The sequence below is a fragment of the Lampetra planeri genome, chromosome 14 (genome assembly GCF_965212315.1).
Source record: "Lampetra planeri chromosome 14, kcLamPlan1.2.h2, whole genome shotgun sequence".
NCBI lineage: Eukaryota > Metazoa > Chordata > Hyperoartia > Petromyzontiformes > Petromyzontidae > Lampetra > Lampetra planeri.
The window spans coordinates 9,550,017-9,577,829 of NC_136120.1; the positions used below are offsets into that span (position 1 = coordinate 9,550,017).

Genomic DNA, 27,813 nt, shown 5'->3' on the forward strand with positions numbered 1-27,813 from the left:
GGAGTCTGCATGTTCTTTGCATGATTTATCTCCGGGACCTCCGATTTTTCTCTTCACATTAAGAATCAATGTTGCGTTTAGATTATTTGGCAGCTATAAATTTCCACGCGAAAATCCACCTCGTTGAGCCATCATTTGTGACCAGGTGCACTTCTGAAAAAGAGTTACTGTATACAGCTCAGTGGGCCTTACCTGGGAAAAATTAAAAAAAATAGTAAAAACGAATACAGTTTAATACGTAGGCTTTCGCCTCATCTGGCTGTCGCCTGAGGTCGGTTGCAGTTACCGGTGAAACGTCGTACTCGAATTGTAAATGCTGTGGGTTTTCTCTCAAAAACACCGGTATGCTGAACTAGTATTTAATTGACATGTTTTGTTTACGTGACAACGCTTCCTGATTGGCTGTGTCGGGTGGTGGCAGCTTTAACGACACGTTAAAATTTACGCCGTCTAATCCAAAAACCTCTATTATAGAGTTGTAATTCAGTATATCCACAAGGTGGCAGCACTGAGCCGTATTTTCACAAAACCCTGCATTCACCCATGCTTCCCTCTTGGTCATCGCCACAGCGTTTCCCTGTATTGATGGAACCATCAACCGCACCATAATACATTAACAGGCCGATGTGCCACATCTCCTTTTGTGAATTGTCACAGTAAAGACACAAGCCACAGGAGTGCGATTGTGGCCATGCAACCCAAACTTTGAACCGTAGAGTGCAGTTGTTTGCACTCCTTCAACAGAGGAGGAAGAGCAAAACAACACGAACTCTCTGTTGAAACCCTCTCGTCGTGGCCATCCGCAAAAATATATTAGATGACGATAGTGATGATAGTTCTGGTGATGGTGGCAATGATGGTCGTGGTGGTGGCAATGATAGTTGTGGTGGTGTTTGTTATGAGGATCCAAAATATAGGGTTTTTTTGGGTTAGATCGCGTAAATATTAATGTGTCGTTAAACCCGCCACCACCCGACACAACCAATTAGTAAGGTTTGTCACGTAAACAGAACATGGCAATTCGTCACTAGTACAGCACACCGGTGTGTTGGAGAGCCAAGCCGCAACATTTACATTCTGAGTACAACGTTTCGTCAGTAATTACAACTAGCCTCATCAACTGTAATTACTGGCGAAACGTCGTACTCAGATTGTAATTGTTGTGGATTTTCTAACGAATTGGCATATTCTGATTACGTGACAAACCTTACTAATTGGCTGTGTCGGGTGGTGGCAGGTTTAGCAAAACATTTATATTCACGCGATCTAACTCAAAAAATAACTATGGATGAGATTGGTCGTGAAAGACTCCTGCGTGTTAATCTGCGATGAGGATGTGGAGCCTCCAACTGCCCACGAGAGGAGCCACGCTCACAACAACGAGCGGAGGGCCGGGCGCCTAAAATTCAGCGAGTTGTTGGCACAGTAGTGGGCCACAGCTTGTGCAGCAGACATCTTCGTCGGTCAACCCATGGCACCTGGGTCTGTCCCGTGACCGTCTGTCAGCGAGCCTTTGACGCTTCGCGTGGCGTCAACGTGCACCTGGCCTGGCACAGGGGCTGTGGTGGCGTCACCGACACTGAGTGGCGAATGGCGGGTATGGTGATGTTCGCGGAGGTGATTGTGCTTATGATGGTCGTGGCGATGGTAATAATAGTTGTGATGCTGCTGTTGGTGGTGATGTTGCTGGTGGTGGTAATGTTGATAATGACGGTCGTTGTGATGGTAATAATAGTTGTAATGCTGCTACTGGTGGTGATGGTGGTGGTGTTGATGATGATGGTGGTGGTAGTGGTGGCAATTAAATTGCCATCGTTCTCCCCCCCCTCCGTTTTCCGCTCAGCGAGCACGCCGCGCCTCAGTGACGTCACACAGGCTGGAAGCTCACGAACCCCGCGGTGCGCGGTCGAAGCATCTCGCACCCAACACCGTCCAGCAGTGGATAGAGCCGTGGCGTGCGCCTCTAATCCAGCTGCCTGGAGGAGGCGTGGGTTGTGGGATCGCTTGAGGACGGGAGTCCTGCGCTGTGTCTATGCCGACCGGGCATCCGCACCAAGTTCGGTATCAATATGGTGAGCGAGGGGGAGCCCCCGCTCACTATTATTGTTGTGCTAAGGAGGGACGAACCGGCCCAGGCCATAAACGGAGCAGGCCAAAGACCCCGTGCCGATCAGCGGTGGGACAGCGCCTGTGAGGAGAACTCCCAGGGCATCCGCCCGACACAGCGAGACCCAAATCCTTTTTGTCCATTCACGCGACTTTCGATTTCATTCCTGGCCTCGAGTTTCATTCACATTCGTATTGACACAGACGCGCACGCTCGCATTACGTTCCAATAATTTTTTTATCCGACTCTTGAGAATTAAATGTCACAAAGTATGAAGTGGAGTTGGTCAGGTGCATGTCAATAAGGTTTTATGAAGCAATAACGGCAATGTTACTTTAACAATTGTACTCTTAGGTTTTTTCGGTAAAGTCACGTAGGTAAAAAAATTATAATGAAATAAAATAATATTAATGAAAATAACTCAATTAAATCACGACGTTTCCGAGGCAACACAAGTCTCTGTATCAAGATGATACAGTAAATTTAGCTGTGACGGTCCCACATGAAGACGGAGACTTGTGTTGCCTCCGAAACGTCGAGATTTAATTTAGTTATTTTCATTTATTATTATTTTATTTTATTATACATTTTTTACCTACGTGACTTTACCGAAAAAACCTAAGAGTATGAATCATTGCAGTCACGAAAGCTTCAAATCTAGAATGTAACAATTGTCATTTCATTAGAAATGTCGCGGGAATTGAGTTGCTCCATAGCGCATTCTGCCGGTGACAGAACGCATCGCCATCTGTTTATCACTGCATGGCCAGCCGAGGCAGATTTTTTTTTAGTTAATACAGCGGAATGGTTGACTATTTTTAGTAAAATGTTGCAACATGGTAGAAGCATGCAGCCATGTGGCACGTGGGAGCCATGCTTGCCTCAGAGCTTCAGCACTCGACTGCCTCCCACTGAAGCAGTGGGAGGCTACAGTCTGACCACATACACAGCAACTGCGATAACATTCCCTCCTCCACGTTACATCGCTGCCGTTCACGTGCTCCCAGACAATTCCGATCATACGACCAGGAGCGCAACTATGGTGGAGGGGGGGGGTTACGTGGTAGCGCTATGCGACGCATAGGACCCCAGTGGGTCTCAAGTGGGGGCCTGAATCAACAGATAAACTAGTAACACCATTTTTTTCGATTTAAAGCTTTCGTGACTGCAGGGATTCATCTTCTTGGTTCTTTCGGTAAAGTCACGTAGAAGGGAAATAATAAAATAAAATAAATGTAACATAATAAAATACAATTCTCACGAGGTTTCGGCCACAACGCAAGCAGCCGTCCTCAGACGCTGTCTTTCCAACAGACCTGTTTTTCACCTGAGGACGGCTGCTTGCGTCGTGGCCGAAACGTCGTGAGAATTGTAATTTATTATGTTTAATTTGTATTATTTTATTATTTCCCTTCTACGTGACTTTAATAAATGTACCTGCAGTCTACCATGTGAGATTGTCTCCCTCTAAAACTCAATACACAGTGCAATTAAAATAATATAGTTATAGCCTACGTAATATTGTACCGTATACGGGTTAAAAACATCCGTAGCTATTTCCTGTAAAAGTGAGTAGGGAGAAAGGATTGGCGGGGGAGGGGGCACAGTCGGATCTTGCATAACCCCCCGTTTAAATATGTCGCTGCGCCCCTGCATACGAGCGCATATTGTTTTCCCAGGTTATTTCCAACCCCGACCTGCAGCTGTGGAGCACCGCAGACAATGTCACACATTGTGAACGACTGTCCACTGACATGTTTTGACGGTGGACTACCGGCGCTTCACCGTGCTGAAGACGATGCTGTTCGTCGGCTCGGCACACAGTGCAAACGCTAATAATAATTATTTCCAACCCCAATTCAGTCTCAGTTCAATCTCCTTACCGAAGAAAGCACGTGTACAATCCAGTGCACGAGTGGACAACGTGCACGCTGCTGCTGCGTAAATAATTTCGTCAATCACCGCAGGGCGTGGAGGGTATTGCACAAACTGATCGATGTCCGTCGGTACAGAAGGGAAGCAATACAGTATATGAGCATAGAAGAACACCGTATTGTTGCTGCACTGCCCACGGTATAGCTCCTCAGCCTATAGCAAACCGGTTTATGCTGCAGGGTGTTTGCCCATCAAAGCAGTCGCCATACTTACTCTACGCTGGCTTCTGAGATATGACGACAACATGGGGTGCATTCCGGGTGATTTTGTCACTGGGTAAATCCGTAATGGAACAAGAATGTATCACTGTACTTCAATCTGAGATCAGCTCTCCTTTAACTCTCTACTCGTGTTCTTGGTTCTTTCGGTAAAGTCACGTAGAAGGGAAATAATAAAATAATAAAAATACAACATAATAAAATTTCGATTTCAAAGCTTTCGTGACTGCAGGGATTCATCTTCTTGGTTCTTTCGGTAAAGTCACGTAGAAGGGAAATAATAAAATAATAAAAATACAACATAATAAAATTTCGATTTCAAAGCTTTCGTGACTGCAGGGATTCATCTTCTTGGTTCTTTCGGTAAAGTCACGTATAAGGGAAATAATAAAATAATAAAAATACAACATAATAAAATAATAAAAATAAAACATAATAAAATAATATTTTATGTTTTCTTTTTATTACTTCATTATTTCCCTTCTACGTGACTTTACCGAAAGAACCAAGAATATGAATCCCTGCAGTCACGAAAGCTTTAAATCAAAAAAAAATTCTCTACTCGTTGTAGCTCAACTTGGCTTAAACGCCTTCACATTCGCGTGCTGCCTTTTGCATCACAAGCATCAGGTCGTTAAACACGATAGTAGAAGCAACTTCTACAGACAGACATATCTGTGATGTATTAACGCCATTACTTTCTTTCCAACGGCACAGTACCGTGTTGGTTATTTTGTCGATCCCGAATGAGTTTGTTTCAACACACTGCCGATGAGAGGCTTAGAACGTACATTTAATTAGCATTCCCTCCCAAGGCATCCCCCACAATGAGATTCTTTAACCCTGACCAGTTCACAACAAGCTCTATCTATCCTCATAAGTGCACGCCTGCGTAAAGCAGCACAGCGCCACGTTCAACAATAAATACATCACGAGCCTCGTTATTTAATGAGACTCCTTGTTACTGAAAATGACATCCATCCTTGGGAATACAGAAAACAATCAACATAAACACAGCCTTTGGGAGCACAACCCATACACATGGGAAACGTATGTAATTAACATTTCAAAGGATGTTTGATTTTCAAATCAATAATATTCCACTTAATTTCCGGGGTTTTTTTTTCTCTTCAAACCTTTAAGTCATAAGCATGGTTACTCTTACCGGTCGGCTCCAGACGCTTCGGGGTCCCATGTGCTTTGATTCCAGCTGCTTCTCTCTGATAAAAGCAAGATCGATTGGCTCTGCTGTGCGTGAGTAGTGGAAGTAAATAAGGTCAGCACCAGACACGGCGGTTTGGCGAGTGAGGTGTGTTGCTGGTGTGGTGGTGGTGGTGGTGGTAATGGTGATGATGAACATCGCAGTCCGAGCAAAATGTTGACTCTCAGCTTTTATTTCTTGGTTTTGCAGCCAGAGTTTTGTGGCGGTGGTGGTGGTGGTAGGGAGAGCAGGGGATGGTGGGTTATGTCTGCACCGTTGCACGCATAATGGTTACATCCTTGTGTATGTGTGAGCTTGTGCACGCGTTTGTGTAAGTCGCTGGAAGGGTCTCCATACAGCTATTTCTGGGCAATACGCCACGACATGTCATTTACAATCGGCATCATCTATTAAAGAAACGGTGTCCTTTCAGCACACATTATATCATCACTGCAGCTTCTGCAGGCCATGTACAAACACAGTTGGGCACATTGTCACACTGCACTCGTTATTTAGGGGTTGTTTTTTTTTATCTTACAAATTATACCGCTTGTTGTGCCTTCTAACTGTATACAGTATTGTGGGTTATACAAATTTCCAGAGACTGATTTTGAAATTACACGTTGGGCATATGCACGTTGGTGTTGCACATCGATAGAGACACAACACTAATATCTTTAACGAGCTTGTTTGCCCGTCCGAGGACCCAAGCTGTAATATTTACGAAAAAAATTAGCAGAGTATAATTGTATCTTGTGTGAATCTTGCACAAAATTATGTCATCAAACACTTAACGGCAGTTCACTGTAGCACTGTATTAATGGCAGTGAATCTGGCACAAAACTACGTCATGAAGCACATCACTTCATGTCACTGTCGCACTGTATATAACTGACCTTCAATTTGTTAAAATTCACTGCTCTGATACTTTATTATCTTCTGCTTTCGGTCGCTTGGGTTAAAATAAATGGGAATTCGATACAATATCTGGAAAATCACCGAGAAATGTCTATTTTACCATAACGTAGAAGCATAAATTAGACTTACTTTTTGTCTCAAGTGCTGAAGAAATAAATACAGACCCCAAATCCAATTTGTTGCTGCGTATAATTATTTATTAGATTCTCTTTCAATAAAGAAACGTGAAACTTAAAGCAAATTTGCGGAAAAAAATGCTTTCCGCTCGACCTTCTGCGTGAGTGTAAAAATCCACCCGCTCATGAATATTAAAGATGGGGGGTGTGGCATGTGGAGTGACGGCACGCGCGTTACAACACAAATATACATTCTTGTCTCACGGATATCTTAAATGAAATAAAAGCCAATATTTACGTGTATACCAGGGACGTGCGGTCAGAGGAGGCAGGGGAGGCAGAGCCTCACCTGGCATACTCCAATGAAAATATCTGTTAAGAAAAGTAAAAATAAAGAATAATCAAATAAAATAAATATTAAGATTTTTCCACTGATCTGTGTTATAAATCTCATTTCTGTACGATTCCAATCATTTTTATAGTCAAAATAGCCAAATTTGCGGAGCTCCGTTGCAAATACAGGAAGAGACGAGAGGTGAGGCAGCGACGCGCTCAGCCTCCCCTCTGATTGCACAACCCCTCAGTAACTGGATGGAGCGCAGGCAATAAGCGCGTGCCTGTTACTATCTCAGTATGTCACCAATGTAATGTTTGTAGACCCCTTCATTTCATGTCCTCGCCATCCATACTCCAGGTAACTTATTTCACGTATGTGTATAAAGATATTTAGACTCGCTGGTCTCGTTATGAAACTGCAATGAAAAAGAACCAGGGGAGGCAGCTATCAAATCTGCCTCACTGAGGGGGACGTGTCTAACACGCCCCCTCAGCGAGGCCACGCCCCCATCCGTGAGACCACGCCTCCACAGTGTGTGAATCTGGCTCTGACACTAGCCAGTGTCTCCCCAGCCGTTGACCTCACCGCACGTCACTGGTGTATACACATTTTTTTGCCGCACCTCCGATTAGCACGGTTGACTACGCACGGTGCGAAATAGCTTCAACACACATACACATTAATTTCAACTATTTATCCATAGTGGGAGAGTAGCGGTGCATTGATTAGTGCAGGGACGATAATCCGGACGAGCTGAGATGAATATCAGTGGTGACTTAGCTACAGTGGTCCTGGACTGCCTCCTTCCCCTCTCTCATTAAACTGGACTGACCAGCACAGGGAAGTATGACTGACAGTGTGAGTGGCCATTTACACTACGAGACCTCCTTTACCAGTGGCAAAATATAGTGATAGGTTTTTACCCTTTCAACTGGCGTCAGCAGGTCCAACACCAATGGAGTCTAGGCTCTAAGAAAAGCTGTCTCGGGTGTGGACCAATCAACTTCAAGGACAGTGCATATCATTATCAGAGTTGTTTCTTTTAGTTTGCATTTTCACTGCTTGTGTTGTGGTTATTGCAAACATGATGCCTTGTATAAAGGTGTCAGTTTTTGTACCAGTTGAAAGGGTAAAAACCTATCACTAGTGTGAGTGGGCTTTTATCCAGCACGGGGTTCGGCAACCTGCAGCTCTGGAGCCGCATCAGACTCTTTATGGGCTGATTCGTGACGTAACATATGTACGCAGTGCCGGATGATCCTAGTAGCACAAGTAGCTACACTTGTAGTAGCTACGGGCGCCGCACTTTCAAGGGCCCCCCACTAAATGCGTTCAAGCTATAAATTCCAGTTTAGTGATTCTGCACTTGCTCTATTACTATAGTACTATACTGCCTTCAACTTTTATGAACGACTGGGTGTTTAAGGTTCGCGACTTGTCGTATTATCTGGCTGTATAGGAAATGAAAAAATACAATTACTTTACTATGCAAGTTAAAAATGTGTTTTAATATTAGTGTTTTTTTTTTATTTAGGGCCCCTTTATAACATATGCTGCAGGCCCCGCACTAGCTTAATCTGGCGCTGTATGTACATATGTATTCACATGCACCGTGGCTCTTAGATTGTTGAGTTTTGTACCGAATTGGAAAGAAAATAACTTAGAATATATGTCTGTGCACAGACTGATTCACCTTAATGGAAGTGATTTACAAAAGTACTGCATTTGCTGGTCTGTTTCATTGCGAGTCGATTTTTGCTCTCAAAATACGGCACACGAATGATAACAACATTGTGCAACCCTTTGTCAATCCACTGCTCGATGAAGGCCTCCCGAAGCTGCGTCAGTCAAGGGGTAATGCTCGTCCATACTTCACCACGTTGGTCACAGTGTGCGCCGGTGAATTCGAAGAGCCCATCACCAGCTCAGGTATCACCCGCCACAGGTGTTAGCTGCGGCCCGGAATCGAACGCGAAGGTGCCGGGTTCATAGCGCAGTGCGCTAACTACTGCGCCACTGCTGCACTGGTTATGGGCACGTTTATGAAGTTGTCAAGGTGAGCCGTGCACAACACGTTTGTAATTAAAGCTGATATAATTGCATCTTCACAACCATAACTGTTCCACCACCGCAGCCCAAAGCTGCGAACCTCTTGGCACATGTGTATAGAATGTGACACGCTCCACTGGACAGTTCAACCCAAGGCTACGTCTAAAAATGACGAACAGTGACGGGCTTCCGAGCAGTCAGCCTCTAGGAATGCATGTCGCAATCGGAAGATAGTTGTAAGACATTATCGGCACGTTACGTTCTTTGAAGACGATGATTAATTATCAAGGCATTTGATCACTTTAAATTGTTCTCATTAATGTTTGCTTTCAAGTGAAGCGTTGGCATCTGATAGTAAAATGTACAAGAATAATTTGATCTTAATTATTTTCTTGCATGGGTATTATGAGGGGTTTTTTTTCTCCTCCAAGATTAACTCTACGTTTAAGACAGTGGTTCTTAACCTTAACTGCAGCCTTGAATCCCTTTGGTTCTCCATCAAAAATGTATAATGTTAATAAATACATAGAGTTTGATGAAACAAAGCAGTTATACTTACGTGCCCGTACTTAATTTGTGTATTCGATTATTTACTTTGAAACAAGTAAACCCGTAAAAACAAAGTTTTTCACTCTAAATCCTTTATATGCGTGGCGGCTAGAGTCCTCTCGTCCTCTGGCTTGAGATGGCTGCAATCTATGGGTCAGATGATTGTCTGCCAGTATTAAGCAATTGGTAATTAAATATTTAATTCGTTTTCCCTAAACAGTGTAAAAATTTTGAAAAACATTTTCACAAAAATTAATTGTCACACAACGAGTCTGTGTGGAAAATGTCAGCTCGATTGGATCACGGGAAGTGGGTTAAAAAACGAGCGAAAGATTTGCACGGTCCTAAGCAAGCAAGCGAACTTAATATAAAGGATTTAAAATATATTCGCCTGTGGAGGACGCGGGGATCGATCCCGCGACCTTTTGGCATGGGAAGCGAGGGCGCTACCAACTGCGCTACTCCGCCACGGCCTGTGGAGGGGTTACGCTCTGGGCTCTTATACTGTGACGTTCAGCCAAAGCCAAGAATGGGTTCTATTTGAATATATGTAAAATATTTTTTTTTTGCCTAAAAAGTGTAACATTTTGGGAATTTTTTTCACGAACATTGTCACACAACGAGTCTGTGTGGAAAATGTCAGCTCGATTGGATCACGGGAAGTGGGTTAAAAAACGACCGAAAGATTTGCACGGTCCTAAGCAAGCAAGCGAACTTAATATAAAGGATTTAAAATATATTCGCCTGTGGAGGACGCGGGGATCGATCCCGCGACCTTTTGGCATGGGAAGCGAGGGCGCTACCAACTGCGCTACTCCGCCACGGCCTGTGGAGGGGTTACGCTCTGGGCTCTTATACTGTGACGTTCAGCCAAAGCCAAGAATGGGTTATATTTGAATATATGTAAAATAATTTTTTTTTTGCCTAAAAAGTGTAAAATTTTGGGAATTTTTTTCACGAACATTGTCTGTCACAACGAGTCTGTGTGGAAAATGTCAGCTCGATTGGATCACGGGAAGTGGGTTAAAAAACGACCGAAAGATTTGCACGGTCGTAAGCAAGCAAGCACGCAAGCAAGCACGCAAGCAAGCAAGCATGCGAACTTAATATAAAGGATTTAAAAAAACCTGGCGTGTCTCGCACCCCCAGAAAGGGCATCACTCACCCCGAGAGCGTACGTGCATCCCAGGATAAGAACCACTGGTTTGAGATAATTAAATGACGAGTATTGCACTTTATTGGTCCCATACTACATGGTGGATCTTAATTTAGATCTTAATTGGACAGTCCTCAACTAAGAGCAATTTTCAGCCATAGCAACGCGACAATCGCCACGCACGCAATGCGCACGGTTTCGTGTGAAACGCCAGAGGGCTGGTAGTGGCCGGGCGAGGTGAGAGGAGTGAACAAGCAGTACCATCCACTGTGAAACGTGTGTGCGTGCGACTCGAGCTGCCCCGAGGGAGCACTTAGGGATGGCTCCTACCCAGGACTCCCGCCCAGTGCAGGGAGAAAATACAATCATCGCCAGGTCGTGTGAATGGTGAGGGGAGTGGTGGGGAGCGGTGGCGCGAACCTCGGCCACCCAGAGTTCAGATTCCCGCTCATGGCCAACACTAGTGACGATTATCCGAACCGGTCCTGGGCCTCCCCTAGGTTGACTCAGCATCAAATGAGTACCTGGTGCGATGTGTGAAACATTGCTACTCGGGAGACACAGCTGGGGGGTGCGTGGTGTTGGCCCACCCACCCCCTCGTGTGCCGTGCCAGCCTTCATAGGTGCTCGCTAACAACGCTTGTCCCAACAGTCTGTTCAGGATATACGAGGAGTCTTTATCTTTAGTGGGGAGCGTTGGCACAGTGTTTAGCGCTCCACTGCGCTAAGAACCCGGCGACCGGAGTTCAATTCCCGCCTACACGACCAATAACAGTGGCGAATATTTGAACCGTTCATGGGCCTCCCCTAGGTCGACTCAGCCTTTAAAATGAGTAGTTGGTGTGGTGTGTAAAAACATTAACACTGGGGAGACAAAGACGGCTGGGCATGGTGTTGGCCACCCACCACCCCCTTTGTGTGCCATGCAGGCCTTCATAGGTGCTACTTGTGAACAGCACTTTCCCCAACATCTTTGTATTTGGTAAGCACTCTGGGCTACAAACTCAGCCTCCTGAGTGTTTATTTGTTCGGCCATGACCAATATGTGTGGCAAGCGGTGTGCGAATCCATCCCGTGCTTCCGCGAGGTGGACTTTTTTTTTAAATAACAGCACTGGGGAGACAAAGGTGGCCATGCATTGTTCTGGGCACACCACCCCGTCATGCACCTTGCTGGCATGACAAATAAAACGTGTGCTGGGTTACAACAACACTTGTCCCAGGCGTCTGCATGTCTGTAAGGGGGTCGTTATGTTTGTGAGTGTGTGTAGCGGAGAGTGATGAAGTGCTTACATCATGGCCGTAGCCATGGGGGGGACCAAATCTTCCAGGGGGTCTAGGGGTCCCCCCCCAGAAAAAAAATCTAAATTTGAAAACGAATTTCCTGACTAAAATATAAAAAAAAATCACTAACACATGGAATGGACTTTTTCTTTTTACAATAATGTCTAATAGTGTATTGTATTACATTGCTCTGTTTTTTCTTTTTTACCTTTTCTTGTCTCATTGTATGTAATGGCAGAGATTAGGGATTAATAAAGTACAACCATAACCACAATAAAAAAACGTAAATCTATGCATTGTTATATGAAGACAAGTCCAGATATTGTGGCCAAGGTTTAGAAAACTGTTGTTTGTATTTACATAGCATAGCAGTTATTTTTTAAAAATATTGTTTATAGCAATATATTGGGGAGGACATTTTGAGCATATTTGAATATTGAGGGGGGGGATTTGTCCCCCCCCCCCCCAATATGTGTCCCCCCCCCCCAATATATATTATCATTACGGCCTTGTCTTACATCACATTGCGTCACAATCGTGGTGACCCAGGCTCCGATGCCCGTACACGGTGGCATTGGAACCCTTGTGCAGCAGCGTCTCAACGCGACCAACAGCGAAAGATAGGTGGGTGCAGGCTCGACCGCATTCTTATTGACATTAATAGGTGCTCGCTAATCGCGCTTGATACAATGGTATATGAAAGTAAATACCATTGCATGTACATATGCATTTTGTATATGTATCTATGTATATATGTTGAACTTATTTCACACCGTACGTAGCCATAGAGTATGTACACAATTTCTCAATGTGTGCATGTGCAGTTTAAAGTACTTTACACGTCAACCCAAAGTAACTGCAGGACTACACTTGAGACAATCACTGCCAATTTAGGTAAAGTCACCAACAACATTTTTTGTCAGGCTCAACCCAGAACACGGGTGAGCTGGCAGCCCATTCCCTCCCCTGCCAATGTTTACACAATCACCCTCCACCCACTCAATCACTACTCCACCCACACTGTGGTTTTGCTCCATCTGATCTGGTCCCCGCTCATTGCCAGAATAATATTTGTAATCGAGACATTCCAAGATGTTCACAAATGGTTCTAGGACACATTTACGAATTTCACGTTTAATGTAGCGCATCCTTCAACAACACCAAACAGACACTTTAGAAATCATTTAATCATCGAATGACACTTTTGCAAAGGGAAAGGGAGTCGGCATGCAGATAAGTTGGCAGCAGCGTCTCGGCTCGCAATTCGAGAAAAATAACAGCCCACGAGTACACGCCCTGTGTCCCGCAGCCTTCTGGGCCGCTGCCGTCAAGCGCGAGCCATCATCCTCGACTACTGATCGTCCTTTTCGCGGTCTCCGTGTTTGAGGATGTGCGTAAACTCCAGATAGTTGAGCTCCCCGCGCTGGTCAATGGGAGCAGCGGCCAGCAGCTGGTCGACCTGCGCGTCCGAGAAGCGGTCCCCCATGGTGGTCATAAGCTCGCGGAAGTGGTCCTCGTTGATGCGCCCTGCACACCCCGTGAGACCGAGCGGACACAGCGGACACAGTCCACACACTGCAGGCAGGGCTGTCCATGGGTTGGGGGTGTTGGGGGTGCGGGGCCCGGGAAGAATTGCACCGTGTGGGCCCCCCGACAGAAAGGATTACATCTGACACCGTGATGTCGAAGCACGGGACCCCCCCCCTCTCTCTCTCGAGGGGCCCGGGGCGGTCGCCCCGATTCGCCATACTCTCCGGAGGGCTCTGACTGCAGTCCTCGCATTTTGCAATGCACAGGTGCATCGCTCGGTGAGAATCGATGCCTATCGGGAGGTTAAGGTGAAATGGTAAAACTGAGTCGTTTGTCACTAAATGCATTTGTTTTTCCTCCTCACGAATCTATTGTCGATAATGATTTACTCTCAGACACTGGTCAACGAGGCTGTGTAGGAAAGTATTATTTGATTTTGTTCCACCGTAAATTAAAATGTAATAGTTGTTGACGTACAATATATTTAATGGGTGGTAGCTGAGCGGTTCATGCCCACCCCCTACTCAGGTGATCAGAACCCGCGCAGCGTGGGATGGCTGTCATCTAGCAGTGGATCGACAAGCGGGCTGTATGCGTACCATGTCCGTTCGGCGCTCGCGAAGCTGCATTGGCCTCCAAATTGTCGGACGAATAGATCGCACTCATTCCACTCAAATTGCTTGCCACAAATGAAGCACAACACGTTGCTGATCTCGCCAAGGAGAATAAACCATCATCACGCGCACTCCGGTCATCCTCGCAATGGCTTTTGGCTGGCCATCGAACAAAGACGGTCACCGCATCGCGCGCTTTCAGATGCGCTTCTGTGGCCGTCTGGAACGCTCTTCATTCCGATGTAAGGAAGCCACTAGAGCTATGCACTTTTAAATCTTGCTTGACAAACTCATTTCTTTAGAACTGCGTTTTGTGTCAAGTTCGTTGTCCTTCCTCACGCGATCACGGGAAGAGAGACAAATGTGCTTTCATCCCTTCCTTTGTCGACGTACGTTGGTGGACCGTGGTTATCAGTTGTAGTGTGCATCAAGCCCGTGTATAATTAGTAATGCAACATGACGATATTTTGGGCTCGGCTGCAGCCGTCTTTGTCGTGCGCGCACGTTGGCGTCATCTCGAGTAACGTGACCCAACCCACGTTGAGTAACTCAGCTGTCACTGGGAGAGAGAGAAAAAAGAGAACGCGAAGGTGTTCCTGCGCGCGTGTGAATGTCGAGGATTGGAATGTACCCAGATAAACAGACGACTGTGATGTCGCCGCAGGATGAGGTAGGGAGGCGTGCGTTCGGGCGGCGGGGCGACGCGGTGAGTCACGGAGCCCCGTTCGGGCACCTTTTTCAACTAAAAACTATTTTTTTTATTTTAACCAGGTAAGGCCCACTAAAGCCATACAGCTCTTTTTCAGAAGCGACCTTCCCACAAATGATAGCTAAACGAAGTGGCTATGCACGTGGAAATGTATAGCAGCCGAATACTCTAAACGCAAGTCGATTCTAAATGTGGAAGGAAAACCCGGAGGACCCGGAGAAAAATCCACGCGAACACGGGGAGAGAGAGAGAGGGACACGCAAACTCCAAATATACAGCAGGCGTCATGGGTTGGGATCGAACCCACGACCTCCTGTACACCATGCGAGGTAGTTAACATTTCGCCACCGTGGCACTCGTTCGGGCCAGGCCAAGATCGCCACCCCCACCGACCACACACCCGGTCGTCCGCGTCCCCGTGACGGAGGAGAGTGACGGCCGCCACGCGCGAGGCCTGCGGCTATCCAGACGACGTTTGCCTTTTCTGTGAAAAGTTCCGAGTGCGGAAACTGGGTGGGTAGGTCAGCCTTTAGAGAAACCCAAGTATACAAAAAAAATATGCACGGGGTATGTAGGTTCTTTGAAATAATACTAATTGACATTTATAAGACGCAAATTCATACGGAGATTTCAGGGTTTCGTAAATCCACTGCTGGATGAAGGCATTCCCATGTCGTCCCAGTCATGTGGTTGTTTGACCACATGACCTTCCCATGTCATGTGTTGTTTGACCTTCTCATGTCATGTGTTGTTTGACCTTCCCATGTCGGTGGGGGACAGAATCAGTTCCGATATCACTCAACACTGATGTTAGCCTTGGCTGGGAATTTAACTCGGGAAAAACTGTGTTCGTAGCATCAACTGTCCTAACCATGCAACCATTCATCACACCACTTGAGCCCATAGGTTAAAAACACTTTTGTAAAATATGCACACGCACACTAAGGTGCTCCATGGGATATGCGTGTGTTTGTGCTTCAGTAAACTACCATCGTAAAATAATCGTGATCGAGGGATTTGTGAAAGTCAAAGCAATTGTAAATCATCTCGGTCAACAGACTCCACTGGATGAGATCATAATCAGGAAGGACTGGAGCAAGTTTAGCACACTCCGTAGCTATATATGTCACAGTCGGTGTTAGAGTTGCGTATAAAACATCTACACAGGAGTATGGATTAGCAAGAATAAACCAGTGGTGACAATTCCACATTCCTCTGGCTCGGACATCCAGACTCAATGAGATTAGAACCAACAGAGGGTCTGGCTCCTGCCATGGGAACGGTGAGTTTTCACTGCAACGTCACGGCCACTCATGTTTAAGCAGCGAAGCACTGTGACATTTAATACGGAGATAATTAACCGAAATTAAACAAATGCAAGTTTACTAAAACAACTATTTCGTGGCAGTGTGTGCAAGTTAGCGTTTAACAGCAACATCGTGAGGCAGAATCTGAGGCAGGACTTTGGAATGAACTTCAGCTGACTTCATTTATATTTTCACAATATAACTTGATCATCGTCATTAAAGGGATTGGTATCTCGTTTCCCTGGGTTATTTATATATTGTATATACATATCATTGTACGCAATATGGGCGTGAATCAACAATTACCGCCAAGGTTTGTGTGCGTTCGTGCCGCTAGAGGCGGTGTTATAATTGGGTCATTAATCCAAATGGCAACTGACAGATGCACGCTGATGATGATTGCTTTTGTTGCAATCGAAACGTCGTGATTTATTTTATTTTCTACCTACGTGACTTTACCGAGAAAAAAAACGAGTATGGATTCCTGCAGTCACGAAAGCTTCAAATCGAGATTGACAGTTGCACAATCAACGTCATCGGCATCATCATCGGGACCTGTTTTTACATGATCCCCTGACTGCATCTAATGGAGCGAATAAAATTGAGTACAGTATTTGGATATTCTTGGTTCTTTCGGTAAGTCACGTAGAAAGGGAATAATAAAATAATATATATATATATAAAATCGCAAATCTGTCTGTCATCAGTAGGACTGGGCTCTGGGTTGTTCTTCGTGCTTTCGGAGTCCCTGACCCTCTGCTCACGATCATTAAGGACCTTCATGATGGTGAGCGGGCCCGGATAAAACTACGTGGCCGGGAGTCGGAGCCTTTCCCTGTACACCTTGGGGTGCGACAGGGATGTCCTCTGGCTCCCACATTATTTAACATCTATTTCGACTGCGTAGTTCGTGAAGCCTTCAATAGCTGTACCGGGGGAATTACCATTTGGTACAGATATAATGGGAGGCTGATCGACGCCCGGGTGCGATCAAGGGATGGCTCCCTATTGGTCAACCACGTTATGTATGCCGATGATTTGGTAATAGCTGCTCATTCAGAAGAGGAGTTGGAGACGCTGCTGCTGAGACTGGAGCGTGCCACTAAGAGGTGGGGCCTTACCATCAGCCCCACCAAAACTAAGCACCTGCCTGGGTATTTTGTACCATCGGGCACTCCACCCCCACAACTCTCAATCGGTGATGGGGCAGTTGTGGAGAGAGTGGAGAGTTTCCCATAACTGGGCAGTGTGCTTATGACCGGCTCCAGTTTATCAGCAGAGGTCTCACTCCGAATCAGTCGAGCGGCAATATCTTTTCATCGGTTGCGTAACGCTGTGTGGAAGCTACCTGGTCTGTCGCTCCACACGAAGCTTCAGGTCTTCTCGGCCACGGTCATTCCCTCCCTTCTCTACGCTTGCGAAACGTGGACCCCCCTAGTGGAGCATCTTCGCCGGTTGGAAACATTTAGGCTGGCCTGCCTACGATCCATCCTGGGTTTAACCAGGCTGGATTGTGTGAGGAGCTCACAAGTCTTTGAAAGATCTGGGCAAAGTCCCATCAGTGAGCTCCTCCGGCAGGCAAGGCTGCGTTGGCTGGGTCATGTAGCCCGCATGCCCAGCCACCGCATGCCTAAACAGCTTTTGTTCGGCCGGATCGAGGGGGCTAAACGGGCGCGGCACGGGCTAGAGAAGAGATGGAGTGATGTGGTACAGGAGGACGTGGAGCTGAGTGGACTTGCCGATGACTGGTACCAGCGGTGTCAAGATCGGCCTCAGTGGAGGAGGCTCGTGAAGGACGCTACTGGGCAGTTGGAGGCAGTCGCCCTCCAACAACAACGGAGGGCGGAGGAGCGACGCTCACAACAACGAGCGGAGCGCCGGGTGGCTAAAGCACAGCAAGTTGGCACAGTAGGGGGCACAGGTGGTGCATCAGCCAGTCATCTCGGTCATCTCGGTCAGTCGACCCGTGGCACCTGGGTCTGCCCCGTGACCTCCTGCCAGCGGGCGTTCGACACTTCACGTGGCCTCAGGGTGCACATGGCCTGGCACAAGCGTCGTGGTGACGTCACCGCCACTTAGTGGCGAATGGCGGTTGTTGTTGTTGTGTGTCTGTGTGTTGCCGGACCATACGCAGTTTCATTGGACGGCGGTTGCCCCTGGCAACGGGTAGCGACGCATTCGCTGCCGGGTGGACGCCATTTTTAATTCCTGTTAAAAATATGCGCACGCATTTGTCGTATAAACTCGATATACCCAGCGTTGCACGGGGGGAAAATACATTTAAAATCTTATGAAAACTTTCAAACATTACATACCAATGAAAAAACAACTGTGTAATTACTTTTAAACCCGACGCGCCAAGAATTGATTCTCTGAATCGCGCAAAGGAATCGAAGGTTGTAGATTCCTTTAGATTCGGACGATTCCCGTTTACTATAAGTTGTTTAAAGTCGATATAAACTGCTACGAACGGGAAATATCCGGCGTTGACCGGGGCAAAAATGTAATTAAAAACTCCTGAAAAATAAAAAAATAAAATAACAATGAAAATGAAACTCTATCATTCAAAATGTAAACCCCCAACATGCCAGGAATCGATTCTTTGAATCGCACAAAGGACTAATCGAAGGTTGTAAATTACTTTAGGATCGCGCTTCCTGTTTAATATAAGTTGCTTATAGAGTTGATATAAACTGTTACGAATGGGAAATATCCGGCCTTGACTGGGACAAAAATATAATGGTGAGGGCGGTTGTGAGTGGCGATTGTGAGTGGTGATTAGTGAGTGGTGAGGGGAGGTTGAGTGGTGAGGGTGAGTGGTGAGGGTGAGTGGTGAGGGTGAGTGTTGAGGGTGAGTGGTGAGTGGTGATTGGTGAGGGTGTGATTGGTGAAGATGAGTGGTGAGGGAGAGTGGTGAGGGAGAGTGGTGAGGGTGAATGGTGAGGGTGAGTGGTGAGTGGTGAGGGTGAGTGTTGAGGGTGAGTGGTGAGTGGTGATTGGTGAGCGTGTCATTGGTGAGGATGAGTAGTGAGGGAGAGTGGTGAAGGAGAGTGGTGAGGGTCAATGGTGAGGGTGAGTGGTGAGGGTGAGTGTTGAGGGTGAGTGGTGAGTGCTGATTGGTGAGGGTGTGATTGGTGAGGATGAGTGGTGAGGGAGAGTGCTGAGGGAGAGTGGTGAGGGTGAATGGTGAGGGAGAGTGCTGAGGGAGAGTGGTGAGGGTGAGTGTTGAGGGTGAGTGGTGAGTGGTGATTAGTGAGGGTGTGATTGGTGAGGATGAGTGGTGAGGGAGAGTGGTGAGGGAGAGTGGTGAGGGTGTGATTGGTGAGGATGAGTGGTGAGGGAGAGTGGTGAGGGTGAATGGTGAGGGTGAGTGGTGAGTGCTGAGGGTGAGTGTTGAGGGTAAGTGGTGAGTGGTGATTGGTGAGGGTGTCATTGGTGAGGATGAGTGGTGAGGGAGAGTGGTGAGGGAGAGTGGTGCAGGTGAATGGTGAGGGTGAGTGCTGAGTGGTGAGGGTGTGTATATATGTAAGGTTATTAAGAAATATATTTTTCACCCGGGCAACGCCGGGTACTTATGCTAGTATAAATATAAAACTATATATTTATATTATTTTATTATTTACCTTCTACGTGACTTTACCGAAAGAACCAAGAATATGAATCCCTGCAGTCACGAAAGCTTTAAATCAAAATTTAGTATTGGGATAGTAAATATTTGCACGTGTATTTTGGACTATCGTCTTTTTAATGTTTTACATAAATTAAAATATGTATATTTAAAAGATGTCATAAATAACCTGCTACATTTCCATGTTAACCTTACAGTCGAATTTATTTCAACACTAAAACCATTACGGTGACGATGATTGCCCGTCCGTCGTATCAACTGTGACACTGGCGAAGATTTGTCCAGTGACTGAGACACTGGGACAAGGCGAGCCTACAGCAGCACACCAGGTATTCTATCACAGTGACACCACTCGCTCTGTACGTCTATTGATGGATTACTTATGGTGGCGTATTGATGTCGCCACAACAAACTTTCCCTCCAACTCACGTGGCCCTTATAATAATAAAAAAATACGGCTCCATTACTGATTACCACATTGGACTATTATTGTGTACAGAGCACGTGTATCCCTTTGAATTCCACCTGTCTGGCAATACCACAAGGTGTGTTCAACTTCTTTCCCACCGTACGTAGCCAACCGTTCTAACCAGAGGTGCGTGATGTCGGGCATACCCTGAATTTAAAGTAAACTACTTTTTTAATTTTACCAGGTAATGCCCGCTTAGTTGTATGGCTCTATTTCAGAAGCGACCTGGCCACAAATGATAGCTCAACAAAGTGGCTCATCAAGTGCAAAAACATTTTTACAGCCAAATACTCAACACGCACGTTGATTCAAAATGTGGAGGGGAAAACCGGATGACCCGAAGAAAAACCCACTCCACCACGGGGAGAACATCCATACAGGGGCCAGGGTCGGGATCGAACCCACGACCTCCTGCATACGAGGCGAAGTAGTTAACATCTCGCAACCACATCAGCTATGCCACACATTTACCCCGATTACACCGATACTGAGCTGGCAAGCGGGGGTTCGAGCGGGCGAGCAGTCTATCCCAGCACGGTTACCCAGCAACTCAAGCAGGCTGCTGCCTGTCTGCAAGCCCGGCGAATGTTATAACAAAGGTGTGCAAGCCAGCGAAATCACGTGGCACAGATTTCACAATGTCATTTCATCTGAGGGAAAATCAAGGTCCTCCCAGAAGTAATCGTCGCCCCAAAGCTGTTGTAGAAATCTCACCGCCACACTGCATCCTTCTGCCAAACTACGCAGCTGTTAAATTTAGATTTAAAGCTTTCGTGACTGCAGGGATTCATCTTCTTGGTTCTTTTGGTAAAGTCACGTAGAAGGGAGATAATAAAATAATAAAAATAAAACATAATAAAATGATATAATTCTCACGACGTTTCGGCCACAACGCAAACAGCCGTCCTCAGGTATCCAAAAATATGCTAAATATGCTAAATTTCTCTGTTGATATGCAAATTCATTTGTCAAGGCGCTCTTCCTCCCCTAACCCAGCTTAAATATACGCTGCCAAGATTGGTGGTGTTCATTCAGACGCTGTCTTTCCGACAGACCTGTTCTTCACCTGAGGACGGCTGCTTGCGTTGTGGCCGAAACGTCGTGAGAATTGAATTATTTTACTATGTCTTATTTTTATTATTTTATTATCTCCCTTCTACGTGACTTTACGCAGCTGTTGTTATAGAGTTGGCACCGGACACCCTCAAGTCTCATCACCGGCGCTGTAGCAAGGGGCAAGGGGAGAGCGGGGCAGCTGCCCCTCCAGTTGTGGAAAGGCAACAAGCCTTGGTAGCGAGGTGGGGCCAGGGCGTGGAGAGGGGTGGCGAAGCGGAGGCAGGGAGGTGATGGTGGCCTCGGTCTCGCTACGGCTCTGCTCGCCGCTGCCACTATTTGGTTCGAGGTCTCCTCCTTGCCCGCCAGCGTCTGGGTGCCACTCCAATCGCTGTCTCGGTGACCTGCCCTCCTCCATCCCGCACATCTGGCTCACTCCTCTTCCCCTGAGTGGCATCTACAACGCTTTCCCACCACATATTTGTCAACATCCAAATGTATTTTTAATCGCATCTGAAAATTCCTTCATATGGAAAGGCAATTTGTCTCATTGCTTGTTTTATTTTACACGCTTTTTATTAACTCACTCTGTTGTTGTTGTAGCCTCAAATCTTCTGACTCAATTTTTACCCACTTCCCAATGTAGTATCGACTTGGTATACTTATGTCATGCTGATGACAATACTATATTCTATCATAAAAAAATAAAAACATATATTTAAAAAAACATGTTATGTTTAGGCTTGGCTCTAATTGTCCACGGTAAACTGACGTTGGCTGTAATTGACCACAGTCCCTTGCGTTATGGCAAGCTTCGGGGCCACTTCCTGGAGTCGTGGAGTGCTGTCATTGCTAGTACTATACATTTAATTAAAGCGTTTTTTTTTTAAAAGTTTTTTTTATATTACTTATTTAAGTCCAGTTCTCTGACTACCACAGTGACAGATGTTGCTCTAGCCTCAAGCAGTTCGCCTATGAACATGAACATTGACTTCTCTGAAGTTTGACCTACCCCATACTTTCATTGACAATGTAACCTACTATACGTTAGACCAACGCCCTCAGTGGTCACGAATGGTGTAATCTACCCCAGTTCTCCCTTGGGCAGAGGTACCAGGCAAGGTTGCCCTCTTTTGCCATTACTATTCACCCTGACTATTGAGCCGATTTCGAAAAGTATTAGGAAAAAACAGTGGATATTGGGGGTAAGGCGCTCCAATGGCGAGATGTTAACTACCTCGCATGGTATACAGGAGGTCGTGGGCTCGATCCCGACCCTGACGCCTGCTGCTGTATGTTTGTAATTTGCATGTTCTTCGGTTTTCCCTCCACATTTAAAAACACGCGCTTCGAGTATTTGGCTGCTGCGATCAATCTCCACGTGACGACAAGCCACTTCGTTGAACTATCATTCATGGCTAGGTCACTTCTGAAAAACAGCTATATAGCTTAGAGGACCTTACCTGGTAAAATAAAAGGTAAAAAATGTTGCTAAATAGCTTAGCTTAGCAAAGCTACGTAAAGGGATATAAGATAATAAAATCGATGTATACGCGGATGAAGTCGTCATTACCCTTACGGGGCCGGTATCTTTCATCGCTGTGTTGTTATCTCTGGTTAAGTAATACGGGGAGGCGTCGGGGTATAAACTAAACGAAGGTAAATCAGAGTTGATGCCCTCATCCCCCGTCTCCCCAAAGCCACCAGAAAAGATTTCACCCTTAGATGGTGTCCAACATAAATGACATTTTTACTAAACAATATTTATTAATTTTACTAGGTAAGGCCGTACTGAGCTATTTAGATCTTTTTGAGAAGCGACATGGCTATCACAAATGATAGCGCAACAAAGTGGTTCATCATGTGGACATTTATAGCAGCCAAATACTCTTAAACGCGTGGCGTTGATTCCAAACGTGGAGGGAAAAACCGGAGGACCCGTATAAAACTCCACGCGACCACTGGGAGAGATAGACAATACAGGGTCGGGATCGAGCCCTCGACATCCTGTATACCAAACACGGTGGAACCAAACACCTGGGGGTCATTATTCTTCCATCTCTTACGTCGCCGCTTCCAGAAACAAATGTCCCCTCCACCCTTCATGTCCCCTCCACCCTTTCCACCTCACTGCAAGTATGGTCAGACATTCCCCTTTCTTTTCATAATAGGGCACATTGAATGAAGATGATGGTCTTGCCAAAGCTCCTATACCACCTAAGTATGAATGGTCCCCACCCACATCTGTCTGCCGGCCGAGTCACCCTTGAAAAAAAGCTGTATAGCTCAATGGGTAATTTATTGGATAATAAACTTCTGATTCTGATTCAGAAACTTCTGATCCCACAGGCTTTCTTCTAAACGCTCCACTCGCGCATTACCGCGTTTACATGGAACCACAAAATAGCACGAATTTATTACCATTCCCTTTCCTTATTCAGGAGTGAGGGGGGGGGCATGGCCCTCACCAGTTTCTTGAAATATCACAAAGCAACAATCGCACTGCAGAACGTAAGCCACGGGGTTAACCCGCGAAGGTAAGGGGCTGGCAAGAGATGGGGAGGAGGGCGGCTCTGCGTGGCCCCTGGTCACGTGCTGGGATTGCCTTTGCCTCCCTGTGAGAGATAGGCCGTGGGTCCTGAGGCCGATATGGACGGTCTCCAGCATCCTGGGGATATGCAGGGATAGGCAAAACTATTTCCTCCCCCACCCGTTTGCATCGACAGTCCCCTCTGTGGGGCAACTCATCTCTAAAAATAGAGGGCACAGGGATTAACTGGCAATTGGGAAATGGTGGGGGGGTGGGGGGCATCTGACTAAGGAAGGGAAGGTAAAACCGTTCCAGCCAAATGCAGGCGCACTATGACGTTGCGCAGACACACTTGAGTAGACGTCTTAAGATTAGAGATGCCATTACTAAAGCCCCGCACAAGAACTTTGACCACAGCGCTCCGCCTCCCCACCCCCACATTCTAGATTGGCTCACGGACAAAAAAAACAAAAAATCGAAATTGGCGGAGGTGTATCACCTGATTGACGGTGGCGGAAAACCGGGGCAGACCTCGAAACTAGAAAGTTGTGGGAAAGGCTTCTGGGACGACATTTACCACCCTGGAGATGGACATAAACAACGCAGGCGCAGGTTGCTCCACTTTGAAAATCATTCAGTTTAAGTTCATGCGTGGAACCTACCCGGTCCAATGACAGGAGAGCCAAATTCTCCCCTGATTGTCCGAGGTGCCCGCAAGTCACAGTACAGACACACGCTGACACGCCTTCTGGACGTGCCCAGACATCTCGGAATGTTACCAGGACATAACAGACTATTTTAACCGGATTTGTGGCGCGGTGGTAAGCATCTCAGTTGACTCAACTCTGTGGGGGCTTGACACCGAAGGGGGGGGGGGTAATTTGAGACGTCAACATGCTCCGGTTCAAACCTTTTACATAGTTGCAGGAAAGATGATTCTAGCGAATAGGAAAGATCCAGAACCCCCCCCTCCCCACCTCGAATTCTCCATGCCTTAGCAGGGTTATATAACACATGAGCTATCAGCTGAAAGGGTAAGAATGGGAGCACGAGGCAATATGGTCCACGTTCCTATTGAACTCGGCATGAGTGGTCAGGGCAATGGGGGGTCGGGAGTGCTGGGGGGAGAGGCAGGATCTCGGACGCGGAGACATTCATGCGAGAGCCTAGTGATCGTTGCTCCTCGGGAGGAAACAAGAATAGTAGATCTGGACATCGCGTTGATGTCATTTGATTTTGGTTGGCCACATCATTCCACTCCCTCCCTCTCTTCCCTTTCGTTCCCTTCCCCGTTAATCTGCTGCTCCCAATCGCTGTCCCCACTGTGGTAGGGTGATGAACCCAAATGTTCTTTAACTGATGTACGTGCGTGAGTTGTAGTTCTTTCGCACCGTGCGCTAATCGGAGGTGCGGAGGAAGAAGGACGGCCGTTTGGAGGAGTTCTATTCTGGTTTCGTTACACGCGCGCGTTATACGCTTATTTTTGGGATTTTTTTGTTACCTAATAAAAATATACATATACAACGACAACAAAACACATTGACTTCTCTGTTATTCCAGAGTCGCTAGAGTAGGGCCATCGAAATTGCACGCATGCCAACGCAACACGCCTCTTGACGCCATACCCGTGCCGTCCTCATCGAAGCAGGCAAAGGCGTTCCGGATGACATCCTCGGGATCCGTGCCATTGAGCTTCTCCCCGAACATGGTGAGGAACATGGTGAAGTTGATGGGCCCCGACGCCTCGCCCATCATCTCTTCCAGCATCTCCTCCGTCGGGGTCTTTCCTGTCGGGCAAAACGAAGCATCCCGAGTCATCGTCGTCATCAACATCGTCACGATCCATGGGGCGGGCAGCCCGTAGTTGTTCACTGTATATGTCGTCATTTGTTTACACTTTCCTCTCTGCTTTGTGGCAATGTGCTCAAGTAGTGCAACATATTTCTAGCACCAATCCCTGATGTCGTTGTCAAGTCATTCTCTGTTCGGTCTTCCTCTCTTTCGGATTCCTTCCAGTCATCTTCACACATAAGCGCAAATAAGAGTTTCAAACTGCTTAACGTGGGTGGACACGTGTTGACAATGGCAGAAGGGACGTTGAGAGTTGAGAGCCGCGGTCGTGTGGTTGTGGAGCTAAGTATTCATGAATCGCCTTGCTAACCTCGTACCATACCAAGCCTACGTTGGCATTACTCAGGCACCAGTGGCACTTGTGGGTTGATTCATTCTGTTGAAACGTGTTATACTAAATGTAATCAGGTTGACTATTTTTTACTGGTGAGCAGAAGCCTTTCAAAAACTATATGATATCTCCAAAGCCCTAGATTCCTAGTATTAACCTCAAACGCAAATAAAAGAAAAAAACAATGTCCTTCAAATAATGAGAAATGTGCCGCTGTTAAGCTGAATAATGTCACGTGCATGATCTCACTTCGGTCACTGTTATCTATTCATTGGTACAGCAGCTGCTCGTGATCTCTTGGGATCTGCTTTGCATCAAGCGCATACGGCAGCTGCCGCGTGACGTTCAGAGCATTAGCACAGAGTCTCCACTTTAAACCCTACAATGTGCGTTCTCCACGATGTGCATGCTACACAGCACTGGGAAAATGTGTGAACATCGGTGTGATGCGTTCGTTCCCAATCGTGCCCTCTCTCTGCATTTAATCCGGCCACAACCACATACCCGTCCATCGTGAGAACCCGTTAGACTGACAAAAAAGACGTCGCGGTTTTCACAAACTTTAATGATTAATTTCCTTGGAAATTAAATTACTAAAATTCTTTGTAGCCATTTGCCAAGTCACTCCAGGATGACGGCCTCCCCGCGTCGTGCCGGTCATGGGGGTATTTTTGACCATACTTCACCACGCTGATCAGCACTGCTTCGTGAAGTGGATGGGGGCATATTTCCCTCTCCAGTTTCCAATTCGTGCGTATGGCAATATATTCAGGAGATAAATTCCAACGTGGAGTTCTGATAGCCACGACGAGAGGATTTCAGGAGAGAGTTCATGCCGTTTTGATGTTATTCTTCCATTTCCCGCACCTCCGATTAGCACGGTCGGCGACGTACGGCGCGAAAGAAGTTCAACATACATACATTACATACGAAGGAGTGCAGACTACTCGCAACTGATGCTAACCGTGGCCGAGAACAAAAATCAGGTCACCAGATCGTCGTGCAGCGTGCCAACAACCATTGTCACCGCTTCGTCCCATTCACTCGCGCATCATCGCATCCCGTTGTGTCAAAGTGATGTTTTACAACAGAGAGCCGGCAGTGCAGCAACATCAATCGTTTTTTTTACTTTACCTTTAAGCCTCCACGTCTACCCTATGCATCTTCACCACCCCGCCTTGACCACTGTGGTGAAGTATGGTCAAACATTAATAAAAACCACTACCCGCGCGGTGCGAGCAAGCCCTCGTCCACAGGTCCATTGACGAAGAGACATTTGTTGCGTTGACATTTTGTTCAGGAAGACTACAACATAACATCGTGGCATACGACAACACAACGCGGACGTACAATTGTTAAATCAACATTTTTGTTTGTTAAAAGTTCAAGCGCCGTGCGCGCGCGCGCCGCTTTACCGAGAGAGGCCAGCATGTCCTGGAGGTCCTCTCTGTCGATGAGCCCATCACGGTTCTGGTCCATGATGTTGAAGGCCTCCTTGAACTCCTGGATCTGCGACTTGTCGAACATGGCGAACACGTTGGAGGTGGCGCGCTGAGGCCGCTTCCTGAACGAGGACTTCCCCTTGGTGCGGCGGCTCGACATCGTCGTCGAACCTTGGATCTCGGCACAGAATTCACCAGATGAGACTCTCTCGGAGGTCTGCAAAAGTTATCTACGGGCGTCGCTCGCCGGGATCCCTCACCCCTGGCCTCCTGACAGCGAGCAGCCTCTCTTGGGAGGAAGGAAGGAAAGAGGAGGATCCTGCACCGAGCTCTGATTGTCTAGAACCCCCCCGGCTCAAGATGCGCCGCTGGATATAAGCGGACAAATGTCCTTGCGCTATGTGGGGGTGGGGGTGGCTGGGTGGTGGTGGTGGTCGCATTGAGAGCAGAGTTATAATTAGCAACGCCGGGCTGTTGTTG

At 46.8% G+C, this 27,813-nt stretch overlaps 1 protein-coding gene across 1 annotated transcript; it reads right to left on the reverse strand.

Annotated features, from left to right (window-relative positions):
- Positions 1 to 12,987: 12,987 nt before the first annotated feature.
- LOC144722349 (myosin regulatory light chain 12A-like) lies at positions 12,988 to 27,740 on the reverse strand. The gene is made up of 3 exons (XM_078600535.1): positions 27,307 to 27,740; positions 25,335 to 25,496; positions 12,988 to 13,396 (listed from the first exon to the last, which is right to left on the reverse strand). The coding sequence occupies exons 1-3, from the start codon at positions 27,491 to 27,493 to the stop codon at positions 13,221 to 13,223; spliced, it is 525 nt and encodes a 174-aa protein (XP_078456661.1). The 5' UTR covers positions 27,494 to 27,740; the 3' UTR covers positions 12,988 to 13,220.
- Positions 27,741 to 27,813: the final 73 nt, after the last annotated feature.